This window comes from Diabrotica virgifera, chromosome 2 (assembly GCF_917563875.1).
Source record: "Diabrotica virgifera virgifera chromosome 2, PGI_DIABVI_V3a".
Classification (NCBI taxonomy): Eukaryota; Metazoa; Arthropoda; class Insecta; order Coleoptera; family Chrysomelidae; genus Diabrotica; species Diabrotica virgifera.
In genome coordinates this window covers 9,274,759-9,298,938 of record NC_065444.1, presented here as the reverse complement: position 1 = coordinate 9,298,938, position 24,180 = coordinate 9,274,759, and the positions used below count along the sequence as shown (strand labels likewise).

Genomic DNA, 24,180 nt, shown 5'->3' with positions numbered 1-24,180 from the left:
TTCGCCTTGGCATTGCCGTTATTATTTCTGATTTCTGAATAATTAAATGTTCAAGCTTCCTTCCATTATAGTAGGACACATACAATGCGACATGACAGATGCGTAAATTAAATCTCTCACATTTACCCAGACAAACAAAGACTGCCGGAGAAAATCCATTTGGGAATTGAGTTCTATACCTATCTACTTGTGATGGATGATTTAGACAAATACTCGCATTGTCCACGGCGCTGTGTAACTTTGTATTACGTGCATTAGAACCGTTCCCTTGAGAACTATCAATAGTGGAAACTCGTCGAAAGCCCTCACAAAAGGTCAATAATCAATTTCGCATTAGGTCCGACGAAGACAGAAGGAAACTTTATCGAAGGAAACGAATTGACAACTTAAACGAACAATCGGGTGGAATTGTCAATTGATTGACCAATAAAGTTACGGTTGAAATTGGTTGAACAGATCGATTAATTGAGACATTTGTGGAAACATTCTATCGATTTAATTATATTTACGAAATTCTCCTTTAAAAAGGCATATAAGCAACGAATGCTTCTTGTTTCCACTAGTTCTGTACAAAAAATATAAATAACCATAGTTTGGAAAATCTTCTCTTTCTTCTTTTGTATAAACATGGCTCTGTTTGTTTTTTCAATGTGCCTCCAGTAAGTTGTAGTTCCAACGTTTTCGTGGTCTTGTCACTAATCTTCTTCCTATTAGGGAACCGTCTCTCGCTGTCCTGACTACCCTATTTGTTGTCATTCAGCTTATATGGCTATTCCATTCTACTCTTCTCTTTCTTACCCAGTTATTAATGTTCTCCACCTTGCATCTCCGTCGCATATCTTGAAGCATTTTAAAATGTCTGCTCTGATGGGGTCAGGAATATAAGTAACTACTTACGTTGGGGGGTCAAAATGGGGCTAAAGAAGAAGGAACAGACACTCAAACCTTCTTTTGCGAACGATAGCTCAGTGGTTATTCGGTGGCAGGTCATGGAATCGTTTTCAGGAATGGGGGGGGGGGGTTTGGAAAAGAAGTAACTACCATTAACAAATAAACAAATGATACTTACACTGACTAAAGGACCTTTCTACTATTTAAACAAAATTGGACGCCGTTTGAAAAATCCTCTGATTCATTACTGGGTACTTACTTGGACATATCACTGTACTTAAGGATACCAAATGGGGTGACATTCATGTGAGATTCCTCTTTAGGTCTAATTGGGCAACTTTTAACTTCATTCTTTCAATTCATTCAATTTTCTCTTTTCTCCTTTACTAAAACTCAATTTCAGTTGTATTAGAAATCTGGTTAATAATTTTCCAAAGGGTTACAGAAATAAAAATAGGTACATTGGTAAAATGTTTATTAAAACTTCATTTCTATTATTTAAAAAAACATATTCTCAAAGAAATACAGACTTTACTAAAGGAATGACAAATAAAAAAACTATAACCTTTATATGACTTTTACCAATACAAAAACAATATTGAGCAGTATATTTCAAAACAAAATGGACCTACATATTTCAAAGTCATGTAGCTGTCAAATGTCATTCCTAATTATTTAGTTTACATATTATCAGGGCTTTATTTTTGAACAAATATGCTTAGATAGCTAGAATAACAAAACAGGACAAAGGATATTCAGATATTAAACGTTTTACAATATTTTTCTTATTTAAAATTTTAACCATATTGAAAGCAAGATCTATAAAAATATTAAAAAAAATGTTTACCAACTGAAATTCTCAATATTTACTTGGAATTTAATCACCTTTTAAAAGCAAAAATGTACAGTACCTTTAAAGAACATTTTTCTTGTCACATCACACTAAACAAAAACTCCCATCTTCATGTGTCAATCAATAGGGGGGCGGGACGGGCATTCAATTTATAACGACGACAAAAGGAAACAGGATAAAAGCGGGAACGAAACCTGACATCTCATCGGGAACTTCAAATAGCGGATAACCTTGGACTTTACTTCAAAAAGAGGAACAGAAACTTCCACCACATACCGGCTACAACTGCGATGTACTGCGTCACACAATTCATTTGTACTGGGTATCCAAAATTATGGAGTGAAACTATTCACAGATATTCTTCAATAGACACAGAATGAATTGTAGACCATTCAATTGATTTCACATAGCGATAATAGCCAATTTATGCCGGTAGGTGTGACTCTGTGAGTTCGACGTGAAACCGTTGTGTACGATTCAAATATCCATTTCGAACTAACTCCTCTACTAAATTTTTTGCGCTCAAAAACCACATTCCATCATAAATATCCAATCAAACACACGTACCCAAGGGCATGGAGTGCTTATTGTTGAAAATTTCTATATCATGTTTACTTTAGCTTACAGCGAAATACAATGCAACGTATTAAATTTAAAATTATTCGTTGGAATGTTTGGATTGTTGTAAAATAATCCGTAATATTTTTAACAGGGCGGGCTTAAAAATATTTTATTGAATGGTATCACCAACACAAAATACAAGGGACAATAATTGTTCATAGGATCGCTTTAAAACAAAACATTTTAGTAGGTTTTTGTAATGCTACAATCTGTACGCACTTCTAGCTTTGTACCATAGTGTCGTATCATCGATTTTTCGAAGTGTTTTGATCTCCTCTATTTGTAGCAATTTTTTGTCCTTTGTGTGTCAGGTTGTGTTTTTGCCGCGTATGTCACTATGGGTCTTATGAACGCTTTGTAAATTCTGCCTACATTTTCTTCCTGATATTTTTAATGATCCATAATGTTCCATGCAGGCAACCTGCAACTCTATTTATTCAAGTCACTTGATTTTCCACTTATGTTTTGAGCTTTCCGTAGCTAGATAGTGCGATGCTTAGATATTTAAACTACATCACTTGTTCTATTATATGACCATCCATGTCATCATTACATCTTACTAGATTTGCTGTTATAACCATGCATTTTGTCTTTTGTTTTGGGAACATTGACATGTTAAATTTTCTGGCGGTTATATTAAATTGGTGCAGCATACGTTGTAAATCATCTTCACTATGAGAGATTAGTACATCTTGTACATCAAATTTAATTAAATCATGTGTGGAGTGAGGCAAGGCTGCATTTTGTCCCCCTAATTTTCAATCTCTGCTCTAGAAAAATTTTTCTCGAAGCTTTGCACGAAACTGAAAAAGGTATTCTACTAAACGGGTACCGGCTAAATAGCATCAGGTATGCAGATGACACCATAGTATTTGTGGACAACCTAGAAGACCTACAAGTCCTCGTGAACAAAATCACGTATTACAGTCAACAATATGAACTAAATATAAACGGAAAGAAGACAAAGCTTATGATCATTAGCCAGAAAAAGATAACAGAAGGTCAAGTCTACATCAACCAAATCCCTGTAGAAAGAGTGAGGCACTACAACTAGCTCGCCACCATAATAAATGAAGAATGGACCAACAACCAAGACATAAGAGCGCGCATCGGAAAAGCTAGATCAACCTTCAACCCTATGGGGGCCTTTTTCAAGAGCCACAACCTTTTTCTTGGTATAAAAGTTGCTACGTCTTCTCTGACCTTTTTTATGGTGTAGAATCATGGACCTTGAATGAAGATATGTGCCGAAAATTATAAGCATTTGAGATGTGACTATATTGGAGAATTCTTAAAATCCCATGGACTGATCGAGTCACAATTGAGAAGGTCTTTAGAAGAATGGGAAAGAACCGAGCGGTACTTCAAATCTCGAAAGCTGGAATACTTTGGACACATTATGCGAAATGAATCCAGACATGCTCTCCTACAAGCCATTCTGTAAGGAAAAATATTTGGAAAGTGAGGTTAAGGAAGAAGAAGAACATCCTGGTTAAAGAACCTCAGAACCTGGTCCAACACAACATATGTGCAGCTTTTCCGCGTTACTGCAGATAATGAAGATTGCCATGATGATTGCCAACATTAGTCACGGATAGTCACATCAAGAAGTAGAAGAATTTAATTAAAAGTATTTGAGGCCACTTTTTGACTGGCACCCGGTTATCAATGTATTCTTCTATTCTTATATGTATGTAAAAATGTGAGTTTGATTAACTACATTATGAAAGTACCGATTTTGCAGCAGGAATTTGCAGCGGGAAGTTATTAACTTGATATACTACAGGCCTCAATATCTACATTACAATTAAATGACTTTTTTATTATAACTATAAACCTGAGATTCACAAAATGATGTAGGACATCTATGTAACACATTTCACACTAAATAAATGTAGATGTTATCCTTATAGTTAAAGAATTTGATGGATATTCGAATAAAGGGTTACATAAGAATGTATCCCGTTTACGAATTTACCCCACTACATCTTGTCGTTTTAAACAAAATATCATGACTTACTGCAATATAATAAATACTATCCTTAGTGAGCTTTTCTCTCTTTTATTTATAAAATATTCATATTTTAAAAGTCTATTTGAAAGTCCATTTTTTCATATTAATACCATGCCGATTCCTTAGAATTTCTGGCAGAGAGCCGAGTAAAGCCGAAAAAATAGAAGGTTTATCCCATGTCCCATATACATCAAAGGCTCGTCCATTGTCACCGGGAGGTAGCACATTTTTCAGGATATATTGCAAAATTTACAGAGTGCCATAAATTCATAGAAAATGATAAAAGACGAAAAAATTCTTGCGCTATTTCGTTCGTATTTGAAATAATAAAATCAATAAAAATGTGATTTATACTAGAAGTTTTTCACATAGAATTTACTAAAAAACCTTTATAGAATATTCTACAGGGTATTGTACGTGTAAAGAACTGCAACTTCATCAGAGCTTTCTTTCTCACTTTCATCATTTGTACGGTTTTTTGTTTTCCAAAAGAGTTTATCATTATTTAACATCCAAAAACAAACTCGACACATTCGAAAGGAAAGTACTGAAGAGAATACTAGGACCTATGAGGGAAAACGGAATGTACAGAAATCGATACAACAACGAGCTTTATCAACTTTATGAGGAAATACCTCTCTCAGATTTCATTATAATACAAAGATTGCAATGGGCTGGACATGTAATAAAATAAGAATGGCAGAGAACAGGCTACCAAAAAGAGCACTGAACGCTAGAATGCAGGGAAAGAGACCAGTTGGGAAGACACAGTAAACAGCGACCCACAAGCCTTTTTAGGTGTCCGTGTATGGAGAAGAGCAGCCACAGACAAACAAGGGTGGAGGTAAAAAATAAATGAGACCAAGGCTTAATTTGGTCTGTAGTGCCGTAGAAGAAGAAGAAGTTTATTATTATTTGACACTTTTGTCAGCTCGCGCTCACATTATCAATATACAAAATAGATAAATAGACTAAAAACTGAATTCGGTTTTTATACCAGTAATACCACTTGTCTATCCCCTCCAATTCTTCTCCTATCACGGTTCTATTTTTCCTTATCGAAAGTGTCGAGGAGTATAATATACCTAGGTCAAACGATCAAATTAAGTAAGCAGAAACAAAAGACATATAACTTCAATTCGAATGACTTGGCAGTAGTTCGAAGACTCGGTATTAAGTTGAAAAACCAAAAGATATCAAAAAAATGTATTTTCTTGGGTTTGTATGACTGCGGACCTTAGGGTCCATACGCTCATCTAACCGATATTGCTCATTTTTACATTAATTTCAACTACTCTATGTTTATTTTCCTTCCCTATTTATACATAACAATATCATCATATCATTATTATTATTATTATACATTAACATTTTTTACTTCTATTTTTCATTATATTATTCATTTTTTATAATCAATTATTTTTTTCCCCTTTTATTGTATCTTTTTTTTAATTTTTTTTTGTTATTTATTTTTTTTTTGTTTTTTTTTCTTTTGTTTTTTGTTTTTTTTTTTCATTACAGTAAGACTAAAACCCGATTCAAGCTCTCGGAGGTTATTCGTCTTCTTAATGGTTCATGTTTTATTTATTTTTTTTTATACTTCTTACAATGTTCTTACATTTTATTTTTTACAATTTTTATCTGCTTCTAAATACAGATAGTTGACCATAGCTACTTATATTTTCAGTTTAATATTTTTAATATGCTCACATAATAAAATGACCACTTGTGGATTATTACTTTGATTTAATAAGAACTTTAAATTAATTGGATGTATGACATCTTTTAACTTGTAAATTTTGTCCATGAAATTTAAAGAAAAGGGTATTCAACAGTTACATTCTACCAGTTATGGTATATGGAATGGAGACTGTCACACCTACAGACTTATCGGCCGATGGGTTAAGAACAGTATAGAGGGCCATCGAACGAGCTAAGTTTCTCTGGGAGAACATGTAATTGGAAGAATTGCACGAATGAAAAGGAACTGAGTAGAACTCGTGGCACGACAAAGCAACGAAAGGTGGGCGACAAAATAAAACAGAAAACGCCTGGGAAAGCCTTTGTCCAGGAGTGGGTGCAAGAAAGTTGAAGAAAAATCAAATAGGAAAGATAAAAACAACGTAATCCGAATAACTTATGCACCATTTTACTGCAGCATTGTACTATCACATTTTCCCGCTTAAAAGTCGAGTTTACAATCCCAGAAAAATCTAGGAACTACATAATGTAGCGCTTTACCTTAGTTAAATATGAAAGGAAATAAAGAAATAATACAGGGTAGCGAGAATGTATGGAAACACGGTAATTTCTCGGAAACCGCTAAAACGATTTATATAGATTTTGGTGGGTTATTGTCTTCTAATGCGCCCGATATTATAGTGTAATTATATTGTTGTCAAATCTCCCGTTTTTCTGGAAATCTAATGAAATTTCTTATTTTAAATGGAACATCCTGTATATTTTTTACGTTTTGAAGTCCTCAAGAAATACTGATTATTCTTCATCTGATATTCCCTATATTTAAATGCCGTAATTTCGGAGTTATTGCTACATTTATTAAAAAGAAAATTTTTAAACAAATTATAAAAATTAATTTTTTCGGCCTGGGTAGACATTATTTTAGGTTCTTTTGCTTATTGGGTACAAAAAAGGTTTTTTGTAATTTTCCTGTAAAGTTAATTGTTTCCGAGTTATAAACAATTTAAAACTGAAAAAAATGACGATTTTCAAGGTTCAAAAACACAAGAAAAAAAAATAATTTTTGAAATCACGAAGTACCTATATTCAAGCTCAAACCACCTTCTTTCAGTCACAGAATTTTTGGTACGTTTTATTATAAAACATTGCTTTTTTTTTAATTATTATAAAGCGCATATGAGAGGGCGGGCGATCGGGCTGAATTAACAACTAAAAAACAATGTTTTAAAATGAAATAAAACCAAATCACTTATCGGTATCTGATACAGTAAGGTGTGTACATGAATTTAGGCACTTCGTGGTTTAAAAAATAATATTTTTTACTTGTGTTTTTGAACCTAGAAAATCGCAATTTTTCGATTTTGTTCAGTTTTAAATTGTTTATAACTCGGAAACGATTAACTTTACAAGAAAATTACGAAAGAACTTTTTTGTTCCCAATGATCCAAAGAATCTAAAATAATGTCTACTCGGGCCGAAAAAATAGGATTTTATAATTTGTTTAATTTGTTTTTAATAAATGTAGCAATAACTCCGAAACTAAGGCATTTGGGTATAGGGAATATAACATGAAAAATAATATCAGTAGTTTTTAAGGACTTCAAAACATAAAAAATATGCAGGGTGTTCCATTTAAAATAAGAAAATTCATTAGATTTTCAGAAAAACGAAAGATTTGATAACAATATAATTACCACTATAATATCGGCCATATTAAAAGACCCTTACTCACCAAAATCTATAAAAATCGTTCTAGCGGTTTCCGAGAAATTACCATGTTTCCATACTTTCTCGCTCCCCTTTATACATAGTTGACTCAAATAATAATATAATGATGTACCTATTTGAATATATTGCTCAACTAAAGACATTTTTCTCAATTATATAACTATCCCAAAATAATACACCACGAATTAGATCTTCCCTTTAATTTAGATGACGACTGGCGAATTACTTATATAGTGAACGAACTGGATGAAAAGGTGCCCCCGATCTAAGAAAGTATGGGAAACACGACCTTAGAAGAGAGGTTCTTATCTAACGTAGGTCAATTTTGCAATTATAATTTATAAAATATAGAAACTGAGTATATCTTCCACTGTACTGAACTTTACTACCTATTATTAGAGCTTTGTGTAATTATGATAAGAGATATCAGATAACTGAAGCTTTATAATTGCGGCAATCTTAGTATCACGTTTTCTACCGTTAATGCTTCTGTCACAGTTTAATAATATTTCTGGTTTGTTTCCTGAAGTAACTCTTATTTATATTTTTGATAGGTATCTGCTGTTCTTAATGCCCCTTATTTCTCGTAGCCCTAAGACAAATGAAAGATCCAAAATCTTCCTGTGGCTCGTTTTATTGCTCCCAAAACTTAATTTCTTTCGTTATTATCCAGAGCCTCCATTCGGCACTTATTATAACCGAAATACAAATAATCCAAGTTGTAGGCCACTTCCGTATGAAAAATGTTTTTGATTTAGTTTCTTTGGGGATTTTAGTTAAAAATGTTTCTTTTAAAAAAATCACAAGAGTGCCTGGCGAAATTGTTGAGCAGAAATTATTTAAACAATTTTTTGTTTTAAACAAATTCCAAAATTCACTTTTTTCTGCTCCAGATAACAATTTTTTAGGGTTTTGGTTTATTTTAAACAAAAATTTCTGATGTCATTTTTCTCTAAACTTGACCGTTTTCGTGTTATAAGCGATTTAACATCTGAAAAATGCAAAAATACGCATTTTTAAGGCTCGAAAACTCATATTATGTAAATTACTTTTTTTGGGGTTGCCAAGTCCATAAAATGAAGTTTAAACATTCACTTTCAAGAATATTGAGTTCTTGTCTACTCCAAGCGCCGCGTGTTCCTGTTGCACTTATACATATATTATAATAAGTATTTATGCGAAAAATTCCTAACAAATACTTGACATTAATTACATTATTAAAATTTTGTAATATATATGTTTTTTAGAAATTTATTTATTAACAGAGTTTCTTTAATAATTTTTACTCTGATTGATACAAAATACTTATATTTTGAACATATATATTTATTTATTTCAATTGAAAACAAAACTAATTTTACAGGGTGTCCCGAAAAGTTTGGTCATAAATTATACCACACATTCTGAGGTCAAAAATAGTTCGATTGAAGCTAACTTACCTTCGTACAAATGTGCTCATAAAAAAAGTTACAGCTCTATGAAGTTACAAAATGAAAATCATTTTTTTTTTCAATATATCGAAAACTATTAGAAATTTTTTATTGAAAATGGACATGTATCATTCTTGTAGCAGGAACATTTTAAAACAAAATTATAGTGAAATTTGTGCACCCCATAAAAATTTTATGGGGATTTTGTTCCCTTAAATCCCCCAACCTTTTGTGTACGTTCCAATTAACTCATTATTGTGTTACCATTAGTTAAACACAACGACAAGAGGGAGATGGTTACCTTTGGAGGTAACAATAATACACCCATTTGATGATCCCTAATGAAAATGAAATGTACGTAAGGCAGTTTATGCCACTTTCTGAACGAATTTAAATGTAAGATGTCTCTCATTTTCGTTTTGCAGCGAATTCTTTCAAAAGTAATCATTTAGAATTGAGTTTTCAACCCTTGAAAATTTTCAGGCATATTTTCGCATTTTCCAGATTTTACTTAAATCGCTTTCAACTCGAAAACAGGAAACTTTAAAGAAAAATGGCAATAGACTTTTTTGTTTAGAATGATCCAAAATCTTAAAAAAAATGTCTTTGGCGGATGGAAAAGGTGAGTTTAAGAATGTATTTAAAAAAATTGTTTAAATAATTTCTGCCCAAAATTTTCGCTCGTACCCCTTTCAGATTTGTTTAACGCGTTGGCTGCCGTGAGACACAAATTGTGTGTCTTATGTTGTTGTTGATAACAGTCGCTTGACACACCGTAGTTGTCTCAAAAGCATAGAAACGGGAGACTTGTGGCCATAGGTGCCAACTTTTCTTAACACTACCGCAGCTAACGTGTTAAAGGGGACAGTTTTGGACAGGGATCCGCAAAGAATCCGAATCAGAAACATTTCTTCATACGGTAACGGCCTCACAACCTGGACTAATAACCGAAGTACAAAAATGACTTCGGCTCGTTCATTTTATGAGGGGGTTTATCGCAGCCATTATCATTTTCCTTGGATGTTTCAGGTGTCGGAACTGAGGCTGCTATTTCCCAACGGCTCGCTCGTGTTCCCGCCATTTACCAACGACCGTTATCGACACGATGTACACGCCGCCCTCTACCGGTGTCGGCTGAAAAGTGCTCTGGGGATCGTCGTCAGCAGGGAGGTGCACGTTAAAGCGGGTAAGTTTGAGAAATTATTTTATTCAAATGTAATTTGAGAGAAGTGGTTCTCTATGAGGTTTTTTCGCACTTCTGGGAAATCTTTTTAAATTTCATTAAATACGTCAAATTGTGGGGCACTTATGTGATAAATTTTGTAACATATACGGAAAGGATTCGCGTCTTATAAAATACCCATCTTAAATATTGGTATTTTATACAAGCCTCCTGAAAAGGGTTGAGAGCCATACATTTAGAGCAAATGGGCAATGAACTGATATATGCTTTAAGACTTGAAGTCGTTTGAAAATTTTATTGATTTACGACATTAATCTGGTAACGTTAACCGCCGCAACTGATGTATGTAATTGTTGAATTGAAATAAATATTCAACTCAATTTTACTAAAATTTAAGAAGACGACTCTTTTAATGTTTTTGATTTGATTTTATCAGATAATTAGCAAAATATCGATATGGAGGATTTTGACGAAGACAAAGCTGGTAGTTAGTTTTTTATGATTTTTTTTAATTTATTGATATGCACAGGCCGTCGAGACCAAAGACACTTTTATAAAATACAATCATAAGAAACAGAGAAAATTCTCTATAGGTCGAAATGCAGAATCCTTGGTGACTATCTATTGTCCGAGCTTTTTACAACTTTACAAAGACACAGGCCGAAAAATAGCGGACAATGGGAGAATCTACAATATACATTAATTTCCTGTCCGCTTATCTAGATAAAATTCTAATAGAATTCTGCATCCGTAGTACTCAAATATAAGTAAAATAAAATATGAAAAGACAGCTATAGATTTAATTCAATTTGTCGGTCACGACAGGCGGCTTAGAAGACATTGAAAAGTAAAAACCTGATTCAGCCAAGCATTCTTTCCTCACCACCATAAGATTAACTAATTAAAATTCTTAACTACTCTGAATAACATAATAATAATAATAGTCTCGAAGACTTCTAATAGTCTAAGACTAATAATAGTCTTCGTCTGTACGAAGACAATGGAAAGTGCAAAGTACCCAGACGATACCTACCTACTATTATGTCTACTACTGAAGTCATCCCAAAGAACCTCCTCATCATTCTCTTTGCCTTATCCCTATGCGGGGTCGGCTTCCCTAATTGCATTTCTCCATACAGTTCTATCTTGGGTCATATCAATATTAATCCCCTTTACCAACATGTCCTGCCTTATCGTCTCCCCCAGGTCTTCTTTGGTCTTCCTCTCCTACTCCTTCCAGGAACCAGCACTTCAGCAATTCTTCGTATTGGATGATTATCGTCTCGACGTTGAACATGACCAAACCATCTCAACGTATGCTCTCTCATTTTGGCATCAATTGGTGCCACACTTACACTTCCCCTAAGATACTCATTTTTAATTTTATCCTTTTTTGTCACTCCACTCATCCATCTAAGCATTCTCATTTCCGCCATATGCATTTGTTGTTCTTTTTTCTTTTCACTGCCCAACATTCAGTACCGTACATCATAGCCGGTTTTATACAGTTCATCATCCAAAGATACCATTTTATTTGTAGTAACTCCAGCTTTAAATGAACATTGCAAATACTCTGCCTTTGTCCTACTAAGTTTTAAACCTTTTTCCTCCAGAGCTTGTCTCCACTGTTCCAGTTTTTGTTCTAAGTCTATTTCACTGTATACTACTAACACGACATCATCAGCATACATTCAGCACCATGGAATGTTACCCTGTAGTTTCGCTGTTATCTGGTCCAAAACGAATGAGAATAAATACGGACTAAGCACCGAGCCTTAGTGCAATCCTACTTTTACATGAAATTTATCAGTCTCTCCCACACCTGTCCTAACACTAGTCGTTACTCCCTCATACATATCCCTCACAATCTTTACATATTCACCAGGAACTCCTTTCTTATTGAGTGCCCACCACGGAATTTCTAAAGGAACTCTATCATATGCTTTCTCAAGATCAATGAATACCATATGAGCGTTTGTTTCTTTACACCTGTATTCTTCCATCAACTGCCTTATAATGAAAATTGCATCTGTTGTTGATCTGTCCTGCATAAAGCCAAATTGATTCTCGGATATTTCGGTCTCTTCACGTATCCGTCTATCAATGACTCTTTCCCATATTTTCATGGTGTGGCTAAGCAGTTTTATAGCCCTGTAGTTTGTACATTGTTGTATAACTCCCTTGTTTTTGTAGACAGGTACTAGTATACTGCCTCTCCATTCGTCTGGCATTTGTCCAACTTCCATAATTCTATTAAATAGACCTGCTAGCTACCTTATTCCTGTCTCTCCCAATGCTTTCCATACTTCCCCAGGAATATTATCTGGTCCTACCGCTTTTCCTTTCCATTTTTTTAAAGCGCTTGAGCCACTTCCTCGTTTGTTATTTTGGTGACCATTGCTGCTACTGTCTCCGTTGACTCTACAGACTGTCTGTCAAATTCTTCATTTAATAACCTGTCAAAGTACTTTGTTCATCTCTTTTTGACATCCTTTTCGTGAACTAGTATTCTATTATTTTCATCTCGGACACATCTAATCTGACTAAAATCTTTTGCTTTCTTTGCTCTCTCTTTGGTTGTATTACATATCTTCGTTTCGCCTTCCCTGATATCAAGTTGATCGTATAGGTTTGAATAAGCTTCTACTTTGGCTTTTGCTATAGTTTTAAAGATCTGTGTCGGATCTGGTTTCTTGCCACTTTTGATATAATTTTCCCTTCTCTTTTATGTTTCCTTGTACTTCGTTTGACCACCACCAAGTCTCTTTATCCTCAAACTTTTTTTCTGACGTTTTCCCAAGTATTTCAATAGCAGTCTCTCTAATATTGCTGGAAATATTTCTCCAATTTGTATTAGGGCTTCCTTTCATGTTCCAACATATTTCGCCTACTATTCTTTTCCTGAATAGGCCTTCCTTATCAGCTTTTAACATCCACCACTTGATTTTTTGTGGTCCTCTCCGAAGAACCTACTCAAAAGCATAAAAAAGCTGCGTCTAATGAACATTTTTACAAGACCATGCAGAAAGCTGTACTACAGACCATAAGTTTTCAGGGACTGTCGGCCCTCGGTGATAATACAATGTTTCATTCTGCGTTTAAATTTTTCAAAAATACTTATTAATTTTCTCAATTTTCGAAAAAAATGAATGCATTTAAAACACATTGGCGCGAAATTTTGTGCCTATGCCCTTAACGTCTAGTTAAAATGAGAAATTGATTTTTAATCCTAGAATTAATTTAAGCGAGTGATTAATCTGTTTTTCATTCCAGCCTATGCCGGTGCTCTTCAATTCGTCTCTCTACTACGTCCTTTAACACCTTTTTAAAATACTTGTGGTCAAAGCGTCACCTAATGCTATCTGTTCAATGGAGCACACACTATCATGTTGAAAATTGGCAATATTTTATGCCTATTGTGAGCAGTTAAAACCCGTTATCTAGTAAAAATTTCACGTTAGAATAATAATTTTACATCCAATCAACCAAAAAATTTTAATATGTACAGTACAAAAACATAAGATACCAATATCTGTATCCAGCACCCTACTATTCCGGTCCAATAAATGATTGCCAGATATCAGTGAAACAAACTCAAACAGACCTTTTTTACCGACTTTACCTTTCGGTTCAATATTCGGCACGACTCGATAAATAATAATCCTTTTTTACGGACGGTTATGTTTGTTTTGAAGGCCTGCTTGGCCGGTGTCAAATCCTCCTGATGCGATTAACATGATTTCGGGAGTGAGGATTCTGACGACTGCGCCAATTTTCTCTTAACGATGAGAGAAAAAGTATCAGGGCGGAAAATTGGAGGTCGAGGGCTTAGTTACTTGACTTACTTAATGTTATTTCATCATTTTTGGTTAGATAAAATTAGCTCTAAAAGAAGAAGGTAATTACATTGACGTAGATTCTGTTCACACTCTTTTGGGAAATTAGCGCTTTATCAGTATAAAAAATTTAAATTTTACTTACTTTTAAATGCAATTTAACTTGTTTGTTTGAATTGTTTTAACTTCAAGCTTAATCGCTTATATCTGAATTTTGACGAATAACACAAAATATCATTTCGCTGGTCCGGAAGAAAAGTGACACCACTCAAAAAATGCATATTTACCAGGACAAGTGTCACATACATGTTTACTTCCAACTTCGTAAGATGGCGGTAGTGTCCTTATTTATTTGGCGGTAAAATGAATATTTTTATTCTGGAACAATGACTCATTTGAGTTATATATTTTAAAAGAAAATTGACATAACTCAAAATGTTTTTTTCTTTGTTAAATCAGATATCATAGTTTTTTGGTTTTGCTTCCTACAAAATTAGAAACATTCGCTTATCCATATTCTTTCTTTTTAATTTTTAAAATTTTCAGAACACTTTTCTTCCCTTGCTATTAGCAATAACCCTATTAACCACGAAGGTCATTAGCTGGGTAATGAAAATACAATAGGTGTACAAAGTATGAATTTAGGTACAATTCATCGTACTTGCTAAGTTACATTTGTAAAAGAATTAGAAATAAAGTTTACAGTCGTTTTAAAGGTTAAGAATGATGTCTTTCACTTTAAAAGATAAAATAAAAATTCCATTTTTATTCAGTTGCAATGCGAAGGTAAAACAATCTTATTTTTCAATTAGAATAAGGAGCGCAGTCCAGCCCTCTGATTAGACGATTTTCGAGTCTTGTTGGAGTCTCATCGGAGAGAACGTAGGCTTGCTGCTCCATACTCTAAGTGACCAACACCGAGAGTTTATCCCCACACCGCAACTGACGTGAATGGACTAGGTGACTAGCGTCATCTGGCAATTGAAAGATGAAGTAGTTTTCAATCCTAATAGCAATTATAATAATATTTAAAAATATTAAAATATTAAAATATTACTAAAAGATTTTTAAATTGAAAACTTATTGGTCCATTTCCTTGGTAACACCTCCAAGGCTTCTAAAATTTGCAAGCCAGATGGATGCTGAAGCGAAGAAGACAAGAGGGAATTCAAAAACTTACAATTCACGACCCCGTGTGTTGGTCAATTGGAATATGGAATAGCAGGCCTACGTTCTCTCCGATGAGACTCCAACAAGAGTCGAAAATCGTCGATTCAGAGGGCTGGACTGCGCTCCGTATTCTAATTGAAAAATAAGATTGTTTTACCTTCGCATTGCAACTGAATAAAAATGGAATTTTTATTTTGTTTTTATATTGGTCGTTACTTCTTTGAGTAACTAGGTCCATTTTCTCTTGGAATTTACCAGCTGAACAGACGGGGTCGTGAATTGTAAGTTTTTGAATTCCCTCTTGTCTTCTTCGCTTCAGCATCCATCTGGCTTGCAAATTTTAGAAGCCTTGGAGGTGTTACCAAGAAAATGGACCAATAAGTTTTCAATTTAAAAATCTTTAAGTAATATTTTAATATTTTTAAATATTATTATAATTGCTATTAGGATTGAAAACTACTTCATCTTTCTTTCACTTTATTTTAATATCCAGATATCGATGATTTGTAAGCGTCAAATTGATCACATTCTGGTAATAGGTGTTTTATTGTTAGTGGTACATCACACTTACTGCATTTTGATGCTTGATTATGAGTAATGAGATGCTCATGAATAAGTTTGCAGTGTCCTAACGGAAGATGAGATAGGATGGCTTGTTGCGATCTATTGATTGAATGTGGTTCCATGGATCTTTATCTCTCTTAATTTGCTTGGCTTCCATTTTTCTTTCCATAAAATTAGTTTCATGAATTTTAGTAGTTGCTTTATATTAGAGGCTAGGATTGATTGTTCTGTCAATGAAAGAACTATTCCCATAGTTTAGAAAGGACTATTCCCATTAGTAGTCCATAGGAAAACTATTTTTGAGGTTGTTAGTGTTAGAAAATATGATCATATCTGGTAACAAATCCATTAGAATGCAGGATTCGTTTTTAAGATATTTATTTTAAATCCAAAACATAAAAAAGATAAGGCAATTAGAGTTAATTACTTTTTTAATTACAATCTACATATCGGACTTTCGTAAACCTCGGGCAGATGTGACATTTGATTCATGAATGAATGATACTAAACGACGATTGAATGGATTAGGAATTGCATTTATTAATTAGTATGAAATGGACATATAAGGAGAGGACATCTCGCTTAACTCGTCATAGGGAAAGACATGTAAGAATCTGCGATCAGATCTCGTAAGGGATGGGGTTTGTGAACCGTCGAAATAGCTCAGCTTGCCAAGACGACGGGGTTTGAAAGGTTCCAGATTATGGTGGAGATATACTTAACTCACCTATTATACCTTACCTATTACACCCCGAATCGATATGTTGTATGGCTATAGTGTTGTTCGTGAAGGTTTAATTTATGAGTTTCAGTGAATTGAGTGATTTAGATATTATCAAAGATTGTACTTACTCGAATGTTACCAAATAACCTAACTTGCGATAGGTTTGAGATGGCAGATTGGGTATCACTTAATTTTTCAGTTTACCATAATAATTTGTTTCTTTGGTTTGTGACACGAGTTTCTAGCTTCTCAGTGTTTATGTGGAAACTCCGTTTTCCGATACTTTCTAACATAAAAATTTCTAACGTGTCTATTAATTTTCTAATATCTTCTGTGAAGTCTTCAGCAAGGATAAGAACATCCCTTAATCCCTGTGTATTTTTTAGAGCAGTGAGTTATATCTCTTGATAAGATGTATTTAGTTTAGGTTTTCCGATGGATTTTTGGGAAAAAGAGAAGGTAGTATTCGGTGGCGCTTATTCTTCTGGAGTACCTGGAGACATATCTTCAGCTCATCGTTTTGTTGAGTAGAAAGGTGTTGAATTAGAAGTTTTATCCGTGGTTGGAATATTTGCAGATTGAGCAGCGCGATCTAGATTTTTTGTTAATTTTACACATAAAAATCATACGAACATTGCATTATTTTAAAATTTATGTGTCAATATTTAACATAAGTTAAGTATACGTATATAGTTTAAATTTTTTTATGTATCTAATATTCTTCCCTTCTTTTTTCTCCACGATATCCATAAAAACCTACTATAGAATATAAAAAATAAGGGTCGAATCAACCAATATTCCTTTGAGGCTCAAAAAACACGTGATTAACACGCCACTGTAATCTTACACTATCACCAGAAAAGCTCATGCTCACTTTCACGCCAAATTAAGTGCTTAACCTCGGGATAGTTTCCGTTTGTACGAAAGAAGACTTTGTTTAACTCATCGGTTCTTTTGAAGTTTCTACCTCCGATTGTCTATATTGTGTAGAGACGGCAACTAATAAAAAATCGAACCTTTTTTCCTCGAGAAAAGCCAAAGCGGAAACCATGTCTTCACGCCAATCAACGAAGCTTGTTCGATACATACAGGGTGTTAGTAAATAAGTGCGAAAAACTTTATGGGATAATCACAGTTTGCTATAAACGTCTCTATCACATCTCTGTCAGCAGTGATACAGGTAAACGTGTCTTGAAACAGCTTCCTGATATCACCCAAGTTTTGAGCCATCACGAGCAACATTTCAAAAAGAGTGGTGTCTAGTGAAAACAGGTGGCTATAGTGCATGGAAAGAACAGAAAAATAATATTATAATATAATAGTTCTGTCGCCAGGGTACAACGGCCTCCTTTATTCAGATGGACTTACCCAAGTTTTTTTTATGTATTTTGACCAGTAGACCACGAATTTTTTGGATAACAGTTGATCCGGATGTCGATAAGATTGTTATAAACAAAGAACTTGAGGAATTACATAACATCGATTTCTCGCAAAACAAAACATTTTTTTTTGTATTTTTTGGGTGATTCTAAGCAAAACATGTTCTTATAAGTTTTTTCGTAGGCTGCATAGTTTTCTAAATAAACGCGGTTGAACTTTAAAAACTCGAAAAATTGCAATTTTTGAACCCGAATAACTTTTGAACAAGAAAATAGCAATTCTGCTTACCGTATTTGAAAGTTCAAGTCAAATTATATCGGTTTTGATTACTTGCATTGCTAAAAATTATTTTTTTAGTGTTAAATTAAGCTATAAACACATAGTGTTTTCCGTGGAAAATACATGCGTTTTAACGCATGCTACGTAGAAATTGCCTCGCTTACACTTGTACCTATTCTACCTACTCCTTCGATTTTAAATGGGAGATCATTGAAAACATCACTCAAACACTATGTGTTTATAGCTTTGTTTAACAATAAAAAAATATTTTTTTAGCAATACAAATAATGAAAACCGATATAATTTGACTTGAACTTTCAAATACGATAAGCAGAATTGCTATTTTCTTTTTTAATCAAAAGTAGTTCAACCTCGTTTATCTCGAAAAATATGCATCCCACGAAAAAACTTGTAAGTGCATTTTTTGCTTATAATAACCCAAAAAATAAAAAAAAATGATTTATTTTGCGAGAAATCGCTGTCATGTAATTCCTCAAGTTCTGTGTTTATAACAATCTTATCGACATCCGGATCAACTGTTACCAAAAAAATTCGTGTTCTACGGATCAAAATACATAAAAAAAACTTGGGTATGTCCATCTAAATAAAGGAGGCCGTTGTACCCCCCTCCCTGGCGACAGGACTATACGCTATGAGCTTCGCTGGTGTCGCTCCTAGCGGATTACTAATTTAACTTTCACCGGTAATTTTTAAATTTAATATTTAATCGTTATCGTTTAATATTTACAACGCAAAAAAGTAATTAAATTGTAATCGATTTTTTAAAGATTGTGCTGATCATTTTAACGTTCTATAAATGAAATATTAATTTCTTACTTCGGATACTTTCACAATTATCGTGTAGATGGCACTTAGATTAATTTATAATTACATATTACAAAATATTAAAAAAACTTAAATTCAGTATTTAAAACGTAAGTATATTTAAGGCAAAAATTACACCACAGCTTTGCCACCTAATATTATTTCCTATTAATGTTTTTAATTTCAATGTTTTAAATTAATCACTTTGACATTTATGTCAAATTTCCAATAAAAGCTTCTAGACTTGTCACTACTGGCGTTCGCGAATTTTTAATTATCCCCTCTACCTACGAGCTCATAGCGTATAAATAATTAAAATCCAAGCAGTTATAAAAACTGGAACTGATAATACTAGTGTAGGAAACAAAGGTTGAACCTTGCAAAATGGACACAAGTCCGGTTTTATTTTTTTTCTGGTATATCAAGGGGTGTTTATTATAAGACTAACTTTTTCTGAAAAAATTTCGCCCCGGAACCTCCCTTTTCACCCCTTTAAAGGGGGTAATTTGTGGTTTTTGCGGAACGTAGCCCTTCCTGTAACATTTACAAAAAATTTCTTTTATAGAAATATGAAGAGGACTATATTTTCTACGATTTATTTCCAACACCATCTCTCTATCATCCACCGTTTAGCGGGGGTGGCGCCCTAAAGTTGACAAGTTTTAAAAAAAGATGTTTAAAAAAAAATATATATTTTTCCCTAACTGTAACGGAAATTAAGAAGAAATCCTGCGGAAATTATTCACAAATAATTGACTGATTTTTTGGTATAGGTCTTACTTAAGGGTAATTGCCCTTTCTTTAATTACAGGGTGTTACATTTTAAAAAACCTCTTTTTATACCACCTGAACCGTTTATGCTAGAGTAAAAAGACTTTCAGAGATTACCCATGTACTGGTGCTATTTACAAATTTGTATAATGCACCCCCATTTTTTCCCCGGAACCACCCCAAAAAAACGAAGAATTAATAAATAAATTGATTTTCTTGGAATCCTTCACACACAATGCCCTTTATTAATATGCTTCATACATCATTTTGTGGACGTTATTATTACCCATGCATGGACACCAAAAACAATTTCCTAGTGCAACCCCTGAAGCAAAAAAAAAATAAATAAAATGGGGAGTTGAAAATTTTTTTTCGTTTTTTGCTTTTTGATCCATACGGGCATATGCTTCATCGATAGTGCTTTTCAAAAATATATATGGTTATTGCAACATCTCTGCGAAAACCACCCCTATCCTTGAAAATATACTGCAGAAACTACCCCTATCCCTTGGCGAACATGTTTTTACGATTTTCTAATTACCTATGTATTCTTTTTAAACAAAACTTATACAAGGTTAAAGACCACCATTTACTCTAAAAATTATGTCCTATTCATTTTTTCGTATAAGCAACCGTTACGGCACAGTGGCGCCGTAAACCTCATATATGCTTTGGCGGGCTCCAGGTTTTGTTTTTTTTTTCGTCATCTGTTCGTTTTATTGATAAAGTACTTATGCAAAATAAAACAACACAGTGTAACCTACAAATTATGACTTATGCACATTTTACATTCTTTGCTCCCCAAAGCCAGAGTGGTGGCCCAAAGTAAATTTTTGCATATTTTCGCCACCTACATGCATTTTATTGCATTAATGCTACCTTAACAGCACAATATTTACCCTTAGGTGGTCGCTACGCAGTGGCGGATCCAGGGAGGGGTGATGGGGGTTATCACCCCCCCCCCCTCTCAAACCAAGTGATATTATATTCAAAGATTATAAAAATATTCATTTATTTTTATAGAAATTTAACCAATTGGCACCCCCCTCTTAACGATGCTGGATCCGCCACTGTCGCTAAAGCATAAAAAGTCATTCTTATAAAAATAATATTAATATAATATAAGTATTTCTATAAAAATAAATGAATATTTTTATAATCTTCAAATATAATATCACTTGGTTTGAGAGGGGTGGGGGTGATCGCCCCCATCACCCCTCCCTGGATCCGCCACTGCTTAGCGACCACTTAGGGGTGAATATTGTGCTATTAAGGTAGCATTAAGGCAATAAAATGCGTGTAGGTGGCGAAAATATGAAAAAAATTATTTTGGGCCACCACTGTAGCTTTGGGGAGGAAAGAATGTAAAATGTGCATAGGTGATGATTTGTAGGTTACACTGTGTTCTTTTATTTTACATAAGTACTTGATCAATAAAACAAACAGATGACGAAAAAAATAAAGAAAAACTGGAGCCCGTCAAAGCATATATGAGGTTTACGGCGCCACTGTGCCGTAGCGGTTACTTAAACGAAAAAAATGAATAGGACCTAATTTTTAGAGTAAATAGTGGTCTTTAACCTTGTATAAGTTTTGTTTAAAAAAAATGAATAGGTAATGAGAAAATCGTAAAAACATGCTGGATAAGGTATAGGGGTAGTTTCTGCAGTATATTTTCAAGGATAGGGGTGGTTTGCGCAGGGATGTTGCAATAACTATATATATTTTTGAAAAGCACTATTGATGAAGCATATGCCCATATGGATCTAAAAGCAAAAAACAAAAAAAAAAATTTCAACCCCCCATTTTATTTATTGTTTTTGGCTACAGGGGTTGCACTAGGAAATCGCTTTTAGTGTCCATGCATGAGTAATAATAACTTGCACAAAATGATATATGAAGCATATTAATGAAGGGCATTGTGTGTGAAGGGTTCCAAGAAAATCACTTTATTTATTAATTCTTCTTTTTTTTTGGGTGGTTCCGGGGAAAAAATGGGGGTGCATTATACAAATTTGTAAATAACACCAATACATGGGTAATCGCTGAAACTCTTTTTACTCTAGCATAAATGGTTCAGATGGTATAAAAAGGGGTTTTTTAAAATGTAACACCCTGTAATTAAAAAAAGGGCAATTATCGTTAAGTGAAACCTATACCAAAAAATCAATCATCTATTTGTGAATAATCTCCGCAGCATTTCTTTTTAATTTCCGTTACAGTTAGGGAAAAATATATATTTTTTAAAAACATCTTTTTTAAAAACTTGTCAAATTTGGGGCGCCACCCTTGTTAAACGGTGGATGATAGAGAGATGCTGTCGGAAATAAATCGTAGAAAATATAGTCCTCTTCATATTTCTATAAAAGAAATTTTTTGTAAAAGGTACAGGAAGGGCTACGTTCTGCAAAAACCATAAATTACCCCCTTTAAAGGGGTGAAAAGGGGGGTTCCGGGGCGAAATTTTTTCAGAAAAAGTTAGTCTTATAATAATCACCCCTTGATATGCCAGAAAAAAAATAAAACCGGACTTGTGTCCATTTTGCAAGGTTCAACCTCTGTTTCCTACACTAATACGTATAATAAAAGATAGAGGTGAGACCTAATGTTCCAAAATAATAGCGAAATTCGAAAAGTTTTAAAATTTAAAATTCGATTTTCATCATCACTGAGAAGTGTCAGCTCTATGAAAGATCGACTTGGACGTGGTTCTTAACGCTGTTTATATATATATATTTTTTTGAAACGTTTATTCAGCAATCTGTTAGTTATAAAATTTCTAACAATAAGCGTCTTTGTGGTTTGAAATAAAAAAGAATTGACGTTAGAGAGGTCAGTCCAATGACTGGACCTCTAGTATGGAACAAACATGACATTCCGATAATATGCTACATACAAACATACATTTTTCATTTACAAACAATACATATATCTGAAATATAAACACAATTACGGTGAGGTATAAAACTTATTTATAAATAAGGTCCAGTGGATTTTTACGTTTTAGTCTGTGAGTTTGTTGACTATTATCAAGCAAGTTTATTGCCAAGGAATTTGGATGGCTTTCTAGGCATTTTATGTATCGAACACTGCACTGAACTATCACTTCACTGATCGTAGGTACTTCTAGATCACAATAAATGTCTTTGTTTGACACGAACCATGGGGCGTCTGTTATAGAGCGTAACACTTTGGATTGCAATCTTTCCATTATGGATATGTTGGATTTTGCTGCTGTACCCCATAGCTGGATCCCATAGGTCCAGACCGGTTTGAGTATTGTATTGTATACCAACAGTTTGTTACGTATAGACGCATTTGTTTATATATAACGCACAATTTTAGAAGGACTATTATTGATAGGTGTATCTGAGTTTTTTTTTTATCTGAGCGGACGAAACGGAAAAAAATGGTTACGCTATGATCGATAAACGACTTATTACCGGGGAGCAAAAATAAAAATATCGTCCGATGAACTGACCCAAGAAAGCAAGAGAAGATGACGAGGGTGAGAAAGGGGTCTTGAAGAAAAGTAGACAGGTAGATAAAACTCCAAGAAAGGAATGTGGAGTCGAAAGGAAAGACGATATGATGGAAATACTAAAACAATTGGCCATACACGTAAAGGATATTAAAAGTGAGCAAATAGTTTATGCAGAAGAGCTAAAAGATTAAGAGCTGAAAATCAGAAACTCAAGGAAGAAAATGTACCAGACTAGATTACCTAGAGAAAGAGAAGAAGAAAAGATAACGTAATCGTTACTGGTTTGGGTATAGACGCTGAGGAGCCAGAGGTGCGGAAGTTGGCGATGGGAAAAAGATAGAGGAAACTTAACTTACTTTTTTGGTTTTATGACCTAATCTTCCCAACCCAATAGGTCGCCATAAAGCTTTAGTAACTGCAAATTTAGTATCCTTGCCTCCCCTACTATTAGTAATGCTTCTTAAAAAATGGATTGTATGACTCATCGGTTCTTTTGAAGTTGCCACTTCCTATTCTCCGTATTGTGTAAAGACGACAACTAATAATAGTCCAAGTAATGAAGCTTAAAATAGGACAAAACCTCGCAATTTTTACAGAATGGATCGATTTGCTTGAAAATTTGAGAATAAGTTGTGGACAGTCCAAGAATCAAAATCTATATAATGCCGAAAGGAGCTTTTAATGCTGGGGTGGTAGCCACCCCATCTCGAGGGTGGAAATTTTTTA

General features: G+C 33.9%; 1 protein-coding gene across 1 annotated transcript in view; it reads left to right on the top strand.

The window, feature by feature from the left end:
* LOC114328633 (cell adhesion molecule Dscam2) overlaps nucleotides 1-24,180 on the top strand; it is a 384,871-nt gene that overhangs the window by 30,325 nt on the left and 330,366 nt on the right. The window contains exon 3 of the mRNA XM_050644410.1: nucleotides 10,268-10,424. Within this exon, the coding sequence (XP_050500367.1) occupies nucleotides 10,268-10,424 (157 nt within the window). The remainder of the gene's footprint in view (nucleotides 1-10,267; nucleotides 10,425-24,180) is intronic.